This window comes from Centropristis striata, chromosome 15 (genome assembly GCF_030273125.1).
Source record: "Centropristis striata isolate RG_2023a ecotype Rhode Island chromosome 15, C.striata_1.0, whole genome shotgun sequence".
NCBI classification, from domain to species: Eukaryota; Metazoa; Chordata; class Actinopteri; order Perciformes; family Serranidae; genus Centropristis; species Centropristis striata.
In genome coordinates, this window is record NC_081531.1 from 33,764,815 (window position 1) to 33,778,852 (window position 14,038).

A 14,038-nucleotide genomic window follows, 5' to 3' on the forward strand; every position below is an offset into this window, starting at 1 on the left:
TGTATTTAACCAATTTCTTAAAGGTATATGAATGATTTCAAAATCATTAACATACTTAATATGGTGTTAAAAATGTTATAATGAGTGCAATTAAAACTATTAATAAACTATTAATTATAATTTAATTGTTTGTTGATGGTAAATTAACTATAAACTTACATTAATATACCATCTATTTGCCATCTATAAATTATTTAGTTAGTTTAACATTAATAAATTATGTATTTCCCATTCTAAAAGGCCTATAAACGGTTTATAAATGATGATTAAACATTAATAAACTATCTGTTTACCATTAATAAATGATGGTTATTGTAAAGTCTTACCAGAGTTTTTAGTCCGAGTCTAGTCTCACACTGAGATTTTAGACCGACTGTGAATCTTGCAGAGTCACTATTTACAAGACTACAACTAGATTCTTTTAGCCTTCTTTTTTTTCTACCATGCAATTTTTTTCCCCATCATGCTCTAAGTAAAAACTTAAATGGAGGAGAAGCAGCTTTTGGCTCCAGCTGCTCTAGTGTGTGACTCAGTGGTTTGTGTTGAAAACAACAACAAAAACAAGAGAGAAGACGAGACGAGAGAAAACATTTTCTGACATGAAAAGTTGACTATTTTACAGTAAAAATAGATATAAGGAATGAAGAGAGGAACATTTAGAAATCTACATAGAGATCTACATTCATGTCCTATTTAATTATATTTTGTTTAATTGAATAATTATATTTATCAGCACTATCAACTTTCATTTAGTTAATCATACATTAATCATTGATTATTTATTACTTATTGATGTGTACATTTATTTATAAATTCTAACTGGCTCTCCTTACTGTTGTCTTTACTAAGAAACAGCGCCCACAAAAATCCCGCGTGTGGCCGTAAATATATGATTTTTGTGTGTCATTTTGTGTCTTTTTCTGATCATTTTTATATCTATTGTCATTTTCTGTCTATTTTTTAGTAATTTTTACATCTATTTTTGGTCATTTTCTGTCTTTTTTTGATCATTTTCACATCTATTTTTGGTCATTTTCTGTCTTTTTTTAATCATTTTTATATCTATTGTCATTTTCTGTCTTTTTTTAGTAATTTTTACATCTATTTTTGGTCATTTTGTGTCTTTTTTGATCATTTTCACATCTACAGTCATGGAAACATTGATAATAACCAAAATCACTATGAATAAAACCATGTTGTGTTACGTCACTGCGACAAACCCAAGACTAGGAAAAGACTGATATGAAACAGAGCAGATTGGTTTAATACTTTTTTCCATGACTGTATTTTTTGGTCATTTTGTGTCTTTTTTTGATCATTTTTATATCTATTTTTGGTCATTTTGTGTCTTTTTTGATCATTTTCACATCTATTTTTGGTCATTTTGTTACTTTTTTGATCATTTTTATATCTATTTTTGGTCATTTTGTGTCTTTTTTGATCATTTTCACATCTATTTTTGGTCATTTTGTGACTTTTTTGATCATTTTTATATCTATTTTTGGTCATTTTGTGTCTTTTTTGATCATTTTCACATCTATTTTTGGTCATTTTGTGACTTTTTTGATCATTTTCACATCTATTTTTTATCATTTTCACATCTATTTTCGGTCATTTTCTGTCTTTTTTTAGTAATTTTTACATCTATTTTTGGTCATTTTCTGTCTTTTTTTTATCATTTTCACATCTATTTTTGGTCATTTTGTGACTTTTTTGATCATTTTCACATCTATTTTTGGTCATTTTGTGACTTTTTTGATCATTTTTATATCTATTTTTGGTCATTTTGTGACTTTTTTGATCATTTTCACATCTATTTTTGGTCATTTTGTGTCTTTTTTTAAAAATCATTTTTATATCTATTGTCATTTTCTGTCTTTTTTTTAGTAATTTTTACATCTATTTTTGGTCATTTTCTGTCTTTTTTGATCATTTTTATATCTATTGTCATTTTCTGTCTTTTTTTTTAGTAATTTTTACATCTATTTTTGGTCATTTTGTGTCTTTTTTGATCATTTTCATATCTATAGTCATGGAAACATTCTTGATAATAACCAAAATCACTATGAATAAAACCATGTTGTGTTACGTCACTGCGACAAACCCAAGACTAGGAAAAGACTGACATGAAACAGAGCAGATTACTACCTTACACTTAACCATGTAGATGACGGAGTGCCGTGACTCCAGTAAAACTCCTAGATTTACTAAAGACTTTCAGCTTTTAGTCTGGGACTGGGAACATCTTTGGTGTAAGCCCAGCATAACTGCAAGGTGTTTAGTTGTGGATTTGTGTGGTGAACATCGTGTGCACAGCTGCTGCACGGTGAAGCTGTTAGCAGGCAACAAGTAAAAGTTGATTATCTAGTGATGCTTTTAGAAGCTGTGGGCTTCAGGTTAGTTTACTGTCTGAGCTGCTTTGTGAAGATTAGACTCACAAGCTTCTTTGTGGTAGAAACTAAACCCCTGCACTCGCTGCGTTATAATCCCTCACAACCTGCTCTTTGTCATTTCCTGCTGTCTGTCATCATGAGGCTGCCGTCAGAATGATTTGACTTTGTGTTGTTTTGATTGACACTATGATACAGGAACCTGGTCTCACAGAAATCTGTGAAATAGCCACGGATTTCGCTTAACTCAAAATCCGTGGAATAGCCACGGAATCGCTCAAATTTCCGTGAAACTGACACGGATTTCGCTACAATGCAAGTTAATGACAGTCATATCCCGTGGCTATTGGTTTGTTCCAAGTCACGTGACTTTCAAGGTCCCGGCGGTCAGAACAAAAAACATGGCGGACAGTTCTCTCATTTTTAGTGAAAAATCAATATTTTGACTTAGTTTCTGCATAAAAATGGATTTTGATCACATTTCTAGCGAGAAATATATGTTTTATTTTCTAAATATTCACTCAGTGAATGTACATAATCACTTTGTATGTTGGAATAGCCACGGGATATGACTGTCATTAACTTGCATTGTAGCGAAATCCGTGTCAGTTTCACGGAAATTTGAGCGATTCCGTGGCTATTCCACGGATTTTGAGTTAAGCGAAATCTGTGGCTATTTCACGGATTTCTGTGAGACCATGTTGGATACAGACAGGTTAAGGCTAATATTCTTGTTGACAAGAACAAAGTAAGTTCTGGGCGGGACATTTCATACTTCACAAGAAACTCAAGTGCAGATTAGAACTCCTGGGAAGTATTCATAGAGCTTCCAACTGCAGCACACGTCATATTTAAATTTAAATTTCTGACCAATCACACAATAATTGTCAGACACCACACAATGAAAAAGTTCTGCTCAGATGATGTGTCAAGAACAGAGAAATTTGCTCTCTCTTCCAGGGCTGCAAGAACAAAATGACGTCATTCCATTTCAGTCCTAGGAGAGAACACATTTCTCTGTTCTTGCGGAGTAAGTATCACCACTTTAATCTGCGTACATATACATGACTTTACGCGTTCAAATTACGTGCAATGCTTACGGCAAAATCAAATTTTGCGTGCATATGATACTCCAATCCTTCCCGAGTCTACGTTTGGGGCTAGTGGCGCACTCTGGTGGCTGTAGTAATAATCAATGATGCTGAGGAGGAGTATAAAGCACCTTTCAGCCAGGAGAACAACGTTTTTGTCCCATGTGAAAAGAAAAGTAAACAATTTGATTTAAACATCACTTAACTCCCATGCCTCACATTTACTACGTCACTGAGTCACATCATCCTCGGAACTACATCATTTTTTAGCATTTACCTGTATTTATTTCACTCTTTAAACTATCTTTTAGTTTTTCTTGTGTGATTTTGTTTTTTTTTTATCTCAGCTTAAGTGAACATATTATTAGACTTTTATTTAGTGGTGGGTGACCTATTTGTGTTTTTGTTTTGTTCTGTGTATATGTTGTTCGCTTCCATTTGTATTTATTTAATTTTTTTTTTGGTAATTCTTCTTACTATTAGTTATTCCTTATCTGATTTCATTTTATTTTATGTATCATTTTTATTATATTTTTTTTTTTTACCTGTTACACTTGACACTGTTTTGACTCTCGTAATGTCATCTCTTGATTTTGTTACGTCACTGAAAAATCAATAAACAAATGTTTAAAAAAAAGAAAAAAACTTTTAAAAAACCCTATCTTTTATAACACCTAACCAAGAAGTTTTTTGCCCCAACCTCCCGCCCCAAAATTTCAACCTTTTCACAACATCGATCGTAGGGTCACTATTTTGGAAATTGGACTTTTGCACGTATGCATTGCAGGTAATTTTGAAAGTCTAAAGTCATGTTATTTGTAGAGACCAATTTGGTACTTTACCTGGTAGCCTTTGCGTTTCTTCAGCCTTTTCTTCTCCAACTTCTTGTTGGCGTACATTTTGCCCGTCGCCTTGGCCTGACAAGCGAACACTTCTCCGAAACCTCCTTTACCGAGGACCCTGAAGTCCGCAAACCACTCCTCGCCCACAGGCTGGCTCTCCAGCGTCTTGAACTGCACAAAACGCAGGAAATACATGCTGTTCTTGAATCCGTCCAGGGCCTTGGTCTCCAGGTGTTTGATCAGCTGCTTCTCGCTCTCTTTGAACAGGTCGCCTCGAACGTTCTTGAAGTCTTCGACGACTCGAGCGACGGCCTTCTCCTCCAGGAAGCTGCAGAAATTCTTTGAAGCTGATTTATAGTACTTGTTGACAATTTTTTGGGCCTTTTGCACTCTCTCTTCTTCTTTGCATATGGTGTATTCTTCAATGTCTTTCCACAGCTCTCCTGCGCTTTTAAAGCTTCCTTCACTGTCCAGAAACTGCTGGAACAGGCGCTTGCCAATGGGCTGTTGGATACACATGGTGTCAAAAGTCGTGTCCACATTTTTTTTCATCTCTTCGCAATCTCTGATGTGTGGCAGCTTCAGTCTGGCGCGCATCTTCTTGTCACGCATGGCGGCTGCTGTAGCTCCGTCCACGCTGCCACGGGCTGAAACGTAGGCAGAGTTCGCCACCACCGTCTCCAAACCTCCGAGGTCCATGGCTGCACTTTAGTCTGCCACACATAAAACCAGTGAGGAAGTTATTTAAAGTGGTGACAAATGTCTCTTTCAGGAGCCATTTCAATTATGGTTAATATTTGAAATAATTTGTACTCTATAGCAGTGATTCCCAACAGGGGGTTCCCGACCCCCCCAGGGGGGCGCCAAAGATCCACGGGGGGTCGCGAAGCCCTCTTGATTTTAAGGGATGTAATAAATCTAATGTGTTCAATATAGATGAGTCAGCATTTAATTCATTAGGTGGACAAAAACAACTAATAAGGGCTACATTAAATGTTTATTCATTTATTTAAATAGAAAAATCACGACAGAAAAGTTTAAAAATAAAGGCTTTATCGTGAGAATAAGGACATGTGTAACATCCCTCCTGCAGTATACACAGGTAACCTCACCTAGTGGTAACCTCACCTAGCGGTAACCTCACCTAGCGGTAACCTCACCTAGCGGTAACTTCACCTAATGGTAACCTCACCTAGTGGTAACCTCACCTAGCGGTAACCTCACCTAGCGGTAACCTCACCTAGTGGTAACCTCACCTAATGGTAACCTCACCTAGCGGTAACCTCACCTAATTGTAACCTCACCTAGCGGTAACCTCACCTAGTGGTAACCTCACCTGGTGGTAACCTCACCTAGTGGTAACCTCACCTAGCGGTAACCTCACCTAGCGGTAACCTCACCTAGTGGTAACCTCACCTAATGGTAACCTCACCTAGCGGTAACCTCACCTAATTGTAACCTCACCTAGCGGTAACCTCACTTAATGGTAACCTCACCTAGCGGTAACCTCACCTAGTGGTAACCTCACCTAGCGGTAACCTCACCTAGTGGCAACCTCACCTAGCGGTAACCTCACCTAGCGGTAACCTCACCTAATGGTAACCTCACCTAGCGGTAACCTCACCTAGCGGTAACCTCACCTAATGGTAACCTCACCTAGCGGTAACCTCACCTAATGGTAACCTCACCTAGCGGTAACCTCATCTAGTGGTAACCTCAACTAGCGGTAACCTCACCTAGCGGTAACCTCACCTAGCGGTAACCTCACCTAATGGTAACCTCACCTAGTGGTAACCTCACCTAGCGGTAACCTCACCTAGCGGTAACCTCACCTAACAACAGAAACAGAGAGCTAATGGAAAATGGCGTCAGGGAGATGAAAATGCTGAATATCTCAAAAAGAAAAAGAGAGGGTACCATGAAAGTCACACTGAATTCGGCTTCATAGAAGCAATGGACAATGGGGGGGTCGCCAAAGTTTACAATGGTAAAAATGTGGGTCCCTCAAGAAAAAGGTTGGGAACCACTGCTCTATAGTATTTGCACTGTGTAAAATAACTTTCTTTCTTTTAATGGAGTGTCTCACTGCACTTACTGCTAACAATATCAGGTTGGAGGATGAATAATGCTGTTATTTGCTGCACCCTGCTGTTTTTATTCAGATCCTACAAGCACAAAGACTCAGGATTACGCTTGCATGCACTTACTTGTGCACATTATCACGGAAGGCAAGGTATTTAAGGAGCTGCGAGGAAGCAGAGCATTACCTCCTCTCTCTCTTTTTGCTTCCTCACCCTACTTCCTCTTTGTCTTTTACATTCTGCAGATTAACTCCCTGATGTTGCAATGAGGAATTCTCTGCATCCCTTGCATTTCTGTTTTATTAAACATTGGTGCAACAAGGCATGGTTTTTGCAGTATATGATCACCCTGCATGCAACTTGTAGAAAAGTATCTCCCTGCAACAAAATGGGACAGGAAATGCAAAGTGGATCGCCCTGTTAAGTCTCTCTGGGTATATATTTCACGCATATAAGCTGTTCTGTCTTGACCTGGTACATGTAGTGCCAACGTGATACTGTTGGCTGAGTAGGTGCTTTCCTGACTCTGCATAATCCAATTAACACTGACTGTTGATACCAGAGATTTACAATATAGATGACTGACCTCCTTTTTAATTAACCTACATTTTAAGACCTGTTTTCTAAATGCGTTTACACAGAGAGAAGACTTAAATAAAAGTAAGGGTCTTATCACGGATGCAATGCTGTTGTTGGACCAAGAAAAAGGATCAGCAAAATTTAAAAAAGTAATTAAAGTAAAATGCTTCCTGAAAGTGTTTTACAATTACATGTTTCTGGATTAATATTGCTGCAGCATTATGGTGTATGTTGCATTGCATTGCTGTAGGTGTTTAAAGCTCTACTAATCTAATTAATGCATTTTTATTCGAACTCTTATATACTGTAAACTACAGCGATGCATCATATTCTGTAAGATCATCATATGTTTGTAGCATCATCATTCATGTTTTCAGCTTTGTGATGAGGCATTTTCCAGATGATCCAAGAAATGTATTTATTCATTAATGCATTTATTATTATTATTCATTATTTATCTTAACAAGAAGGAGATGCTTCTCAACACATCACATTTATCAGAAAATTCAAAATCACCAAATTTGCAGATTTTTACTGGACAGGAAAGGTGTGAAAATTTTAATCTGCAAAATTACTAAATGTGGCAGGCAAATGCAGTGCAATTAAAAGTACTTTGCAATGAAAAGTACAACATTTGCATGTGAGATGAAGTGGAGCAGAAGTAGAAGGTTGCTTAAAGCGGAAATACTCAATTAAAGTACCTAGAAATTGTACCTAACTATAAATCTTGATTAAGTGTACTTTAACACTGATTGAAATCTAGAAAATCTGATTCTTGTTTTGTTGCCAAAATTCTGTTGATTTCAGTGTTTAATTTTTTTCAATTTGAATCTGAACTTGAAAACAAAAATTGCAAATCTCTATTGAATGATTATTCATGCATTGCATTTGATAGAAAACGGATTATATCAATGCATAGTTGCATTATTTAACATATTATTTTACTTGACTTTGCATCACAGTTGCATAGTTAATCCCAACATGGCAGCACTCACCGTTCCTGAATCAGGGAGTCAAATGAGGAATTGAGGGCAGTAAACTAAATCCGGTTGGGAAGCATCCAATGTATAAAGTCTCCTCTCTTCTTTGCTTTCTCTTTTTTCCATCAAACAGAAAAAAACATCTTCATCTTGGTGCTGTCGGGGTCTTGGACACGTCTCTGACTCTGTCCTCCTCGCCCTTGTCCCTGCAGTGTGGAGTGTGGTAAAGGTTGGGGCATCAGGTTAGGTTTACTCTGCACCTGAAATCCTACTTGGTCGTTCATTAGCTGGTGGGGATTACACCCTGACATTATTGGAGGGAGCAACCCAGAAGCTATTAGTGTAACTCAGCGGCAGGAGTGATTACTTATGAGGTGCTAAGTGGGCATTCTTCAACTCTTCAACACATTTGTATGAAAAAAGGCAACAAAAAAAATGAAGCTTGAACTGTTAACCCTATAAAGCCAAGTGTATCATATTAGATACAGTCATTTTTGAGACCTCTACATCATCAAAAACCTGATGTATACATGTGTTGAAGATAAACAAACTGAGCAACAAATTGCACAAAAATACCAGATGTAGCAAAAATTATATGCAGGTTCCACGAGTGGATCAGTCATTGCTGCATTAAAAAACTTCATATCAGCAGATGTATGATGTTGTGTTATATGGAAAAAATATGTATTTTGCATGTTTGAGGAAAAAGGAAAAGTTAAAAATGTTGTTGTTTGATGTTTTTGTTAGTTCAAGAAAAACAAACTGTGAGCAACAAATTGCACAAAAAGACCTGATGTATCAAATATGATCTAAATTAGAATTCATATATGCAATTTATTTATTTTTTTAAATTCGTCAGCAAGTTAATAAGCACTCGGTTTTAAAAAAAAATTGAATTTTCTGGCAAATATTTCATGGTTCAGGCTTTATAGGGTTAATTTATGCTATTCATTATTGGCATTTGTAATATTATCTTGAATCATACTGATGAGAAATAATGAAGGCTGAGATTCAAAGCAAGTGAAATCGCCACAACTTTGACTTAATTTTGCAACAGACACAGGCTGAAAAGTTAAAAAGGTGTCTCGTCTCCTGTAGGTGTCTAAGAGCACAACACTGCTAAAAAAAACAACATTTGAACTATTCTATCTGCATAAGATACACTCTGTGCAAACATACTGCTTTTTCATTTTAGATGCAATTGAATCCAGATATTTTGCAAAAAAAATGCTCTTGCATTTGTCCAAGAAGTGCTGCAATGGGTACGTTTCAGGTGAGAGGATTTACAAAGGTTCAGGAAACAGAGAAGAGGGAATTAGATCATGCAGCTAATGAGGACAGAAACTATGCCAAGCAGCAGATGAGCTATATCAGAGAACCAGTTTAAGATGAAATAAATGTTCATGTATTATTGCAAATGCAAAGCTGCTTGCATCAGTGAAGCTGCTGGAAACAGGCCGATAAATTCTGAGCAGAAATAGAAGCGGAAATGCACAGAAGCCGATGAGTGAGAGCAGCTGCACAGTTACACTGTGGTTTGGTAGATTAATACATCATGAGCCAGCTTTTAGTTTCAATTTGCAGAATACTAAACGCCAAACTTTTAACAAATCTCACATTCTACAAAAGATTGTGAATGCATTTCACTGCATTCCGCATCAACCATAATGTATAGCAATAATTTGCTGATATGAGGTGTCTGTATTCTGAGGACCGTGCATGTGATATTACGAATTTGCATGAAAAGTTCAGCATTTTGAGTTTAAATTTTATTATTTAGCAAGTCAGTCTGGCTCTTTGCATTAGGAATTTTGCACATTGAAATTCGATTTTGAGAACAGAGGCAAATAAACCTTTATTAAAACACTGTAAAATACATTGATGTGTGCAGGAATTAAAATGACTGACGAATTTGAAAATAGACAAGGTGTATTTTTTGCTAAAGTAGACACTTAATCCATTTACTTAATCACACTTACATTAGGTATACAGAAAAGCCCTTCAAGATTAGATCTGGCTATAAATAAATACATGTGTTCAGCCTCACAAGGGCTTCCTCTTATTTCTATTATTCTACACTGGATGATTAGAAACAGCTAAATAATGTTAGCGCTTATGGCTGAATTAACTTGTGGTTAGTGCCAGCAAAGGAAATTTAGATTTTTTTAATGCCAGACAGGACTAATGTATAATATTTTATGCAAAAAAGGCAAATGCACTGTTGCAAACAAATAAAACAGATATCAAGAGAGTAGAAAACAAACTCAGTCCCAATAACATTTGACCCAAAACATGAAGCATAGTCCTTATTTTAAGCCTGTTTTAACCCCTTTCCTCTGCTGTGCCTCAGGCTGGGGCTGCTCAAAAGACCCTGAGACCAAATCCAATTTCCAGGGGTAAAGGTGAAACAGATTTCATGTCTAATCCAGCTCAGTGACGAAGAACAAACCCACCTACCCAGACAGTTCAAAGACACTGACACCTGCATGCATCTAACCAGTTTCTCTCATCTGTCAAGTCAAAGGAGAGAGGCCGACGTTAGTATCAATCAATATCAATCATAGTCCAGGTTTAATTCATTCAGTCTGAAGGGCAAAATCCCATTACAGTGGCACACACATTGTGATTGCCAACATGCCTGAGATGCTCTGGGTGCTGAGCTGGAAGTGTGCGTCAGCTGATTAAACAGATATGTGCTTAAAAACAGGACGAGAAGTCACTGTTCTCCCTCAGACAATTATCTCTAATTGAAAGAGATAGCGATGCCCCAATGACCCGCTTTTATTCTTTAACTCACTTCACACTGTAAAAAAAAGATAAACAATAGCTACTCAATAAAATTGAGGCAACAGATTGCACGCAATATTATTAATTCAATCTAACTACGCTACAAGTTGAGTTAATAACTTAACAGGAAGTGCCTGTCAATTAAAAACGGACTAATTCTATTGTGTTGGATTCATTCAAAATTCTCTTGATTTAGAATTACATACACATAAAGATTATATTTAATGTGATCAAAATAAGTAGATTCTATCTCAAACATTTTATATTTAAGTTACTTAAACAACTGCCTCAAAATCAAGGACGCATTTATATTTAATACATTTTATCAAATATATTAAGTAAAATGAAATGACTACTTCACACATGAGTATTTTTATTTTTTGTTTTCTTTATTTCAAAATGCTGAATTATTTTTACAGGGTTGAAAAGTGCTTATTTTTAATTACACGCTCAAATTTAAATAGACTTCTTGAAAAGTGCTTTCAACATAATGAAATAATGTTATATCTACATTGTAAAATGCTGGCAGCAAAAAGTTCATAAACACACAATAACAGTAAATTACAAATAATTTCTTTAAAATATGGATAAGATACAGTAAATATCTGTATTTATAAATATATATCTGAAGAATAAATAAAACATCTTTTTTTACTTTAATATGATGGTACATGTTTGGCAACCTTTGCTTCCAGACTTACTGTTTTTAATATTTATTTTTACATTTTATTTCTTTACATTTCATTTAAAGTTTTACTGTTAAAAAACATAAAACTGCCCTAATTTTACAGTCAGCAATATGATGTGTATTTTTTACAAAAAAATATAATTTAGTATTCAAGACCATTCAGTAATTGAGTAATAAACTTAAATTTAAAAAAAAAAAAAAGTCTATATCTATCTATAATTTACAGACTTAAATGCCCATATTATGGTTAATATTTGTAATAAAAGTAATTTTCTTTTTATGGCATGGCTCTTAATGTAGAACAAAGAAAAAAAACCCTGTAAAATAATAAAAACATTACTTGGAAAATAACTTTATTTTGTTTTCTTTGTTTACAGTGTACACAATCACTCATCTAAACCTGCCAATTTAGAATTAAACCGTCTCCTTTCATTAATATCTAGAGGACTCCTCTGTTAATCCCTGTTGTCAAAATTCAAATTTGCCCATTTCAAATGTTTTCATATCAGACATTTGAGTGTCTTTCACCTAATTGTGATAAAACGGTGCATAAATTCCAATAAGAAGTCTAAATGTGGCATTGAGTTGGAATTAAGTTGGCTAAGGTGTAACACAGAATTGAGTGACTTTAAACTTAAGAACTAACTAAAGAATCAAATTCAATTTTGCATAGCAGATAGGAAGACAAACCGAAGGATAAGTTATGTTAGGTTTCCAATTCCAATTTCAATTCCTCTGTTGACCACTAGATGACGCCAAATCCACTCATCACATGCATTGAACAGATAAACTTTAGTGTGACATTTCCACCAGACACAAGTTTTTCTTTAACCCTTAATAGGGCACTCATTGAAATACTTGCAAATTTCAAATTTTAACCCTAGAGAAAAGGGGAGGCGGGTTATATTTTGAGAAAAAAGTTCACGAGATTAAAGTGGCAAATCTACGAGAAAAAAATGTGCAGATTTATGAGATTTAAAGTGGCGAAAAAAGTTGTTTTTTTTCACTTTTTTCTCGTAAATCTGCGACTTTTTTCGCGCAGAGCTGCCACTTTAAATCTCTTAAATCTGCGACTTTTTTTCTTGTAGATTTGCCACTTTAGTCTAGTAAATTTGCAACTTTTTTCTCCAAATATTACCCCCATACGCTGTCATAGTCAAGTTCTCCTCGTACAAGTAACTGAAGAATAACTCTGTTTGTACGACTGTTTCTTGCAGATTTTTTTTCTCTATTTTTCATTTTTACATTGGAGGTCAAGGTAAATAAAGTTAATATTATTATATTATTATCATACTGATTGGTCAGATGCCATGGTGTCACCGTCTGTGACGTAACCTGATCTTTGCTGATTAGCTGAAGAAATCCATTTTGGATATCCACTGAAGTTACCAAATATAGTTCTTCGCCTGATAAAGGGTTAAAGTAAAAACAAGCATCACTGTCAAAATTTGAACTTTCCGACAGTCCTTCAATGGAGTATAGATTATGAATGTTTCCATTAGAAAAAGTAGCCAAAACAAAGTTTAAAATTGTGATACTTTTTGTCAAAATGACTTTATTCTACATGTCTCATTTAAAAACGTCCCATAAATAAACGTTAGTAATAACTAGATCCTGTTAAAAACATTAAATTCTGCTACTCAGCGACACTGTGAAGCCATGATTGATTCTACTGAGACAAATGGTCATGTGATAAATATTCACTGAAAATCTGTTTACACAGAGCAGAGAGGAGAGGACAGGAGAGATTGTAAAAGTGCAAATAGTTCATTATGTATAGCATGTGGAGACCCAATTCATGTTTTCCAATATTCATGACACTTGTTGGCACTTGAAAATAGTTGTACTGTATGTATAAATTCCTTTTTATTCAATTAAATATATATATATATATATATATATATATATATATATATATATAACACACACACACACACACATCTCTAGAAAAAATTGAGAGACCACTGCAAAATGATCAGTTTATCTTGTTTTACTATTTATAGGTATGTGTTTGAGTAAAATGAACATTTTTGTTTTGTTCTATACATTTTTTTGCAGAATATTACAACTTGTCAATATCACAAAAAGATGCAGTGTTTTCAGACCTCCAATAATGCAAATAAAACAAGTTCATAATCATTTTTAAACAAAACAATACTAACGTTTTAAGTTAGCAAAAGTTCACAAATCAATATTTGGTGGAATAACCCCGATTTTTAATCGCTTTCATGTGTCTTGGCATCAGTCTCGGCTTGTGACCATCCATCTTCCTCATGATCACATTCCAGAGGTCCTTCATCCACACCTTGATTGTCCTGCTGGAAAAAACAATCCTGAGAGTTGGGGAACATTGTAAGAGCAGAAGGAAGTTTCCTTCCAGGATAGCTTTGTATGTGGCTTAATTCTTGCTTCTTTCGTAGCTTTATTGTATCCAATGTCTGCTGCTTGACCTTGTTCTTATGAACCGCCGTCTTTTAAATTTTAAGGATGGAAGCAACCTGTATCCCTCTGCCAGTAACCCCAGAATTGAACCCTTCTTTTACTCACTCAAAACTTTTCTTTTTAACTCTCTTGGCATGGTCAATGGTCATTTTAAAAAA

At 35.3% G+C, this 14,038-nt stretch overlaps 1 protein-coding gene across 1 annotated transcript in view; it reads right to left on the minus strand.

Annotated features, from left to right (window-relative positions):
* The window catches only part of grk1b (G protein-coupled receptor kinase 1 b), a 16,298-nt gene extending 8,239 nt beyond the window's left edge, over window positions 1-8,059 (minus strand). The window contains exons 1-2 of the mRNA XM_059351756.1: window positions 7,979-8,059; window positions 4,324-5,036 (exon numbers count right to left, since the gene is read on the minus strand). Coding sequence (XP_059207739.1) covers window positions 4,324-5,022 — 699 coding nt within the window. The 5' untranslated portion in view covers window positions 5,023-5,036; window positions 7,979-8,059. The remainder of the gene's footprint in view (window positions 1-4,323; window positions 5,037-7,978) is intronic.
* Window positions 8,060-14,038: the final 5,979 nt, after the last annotated feature.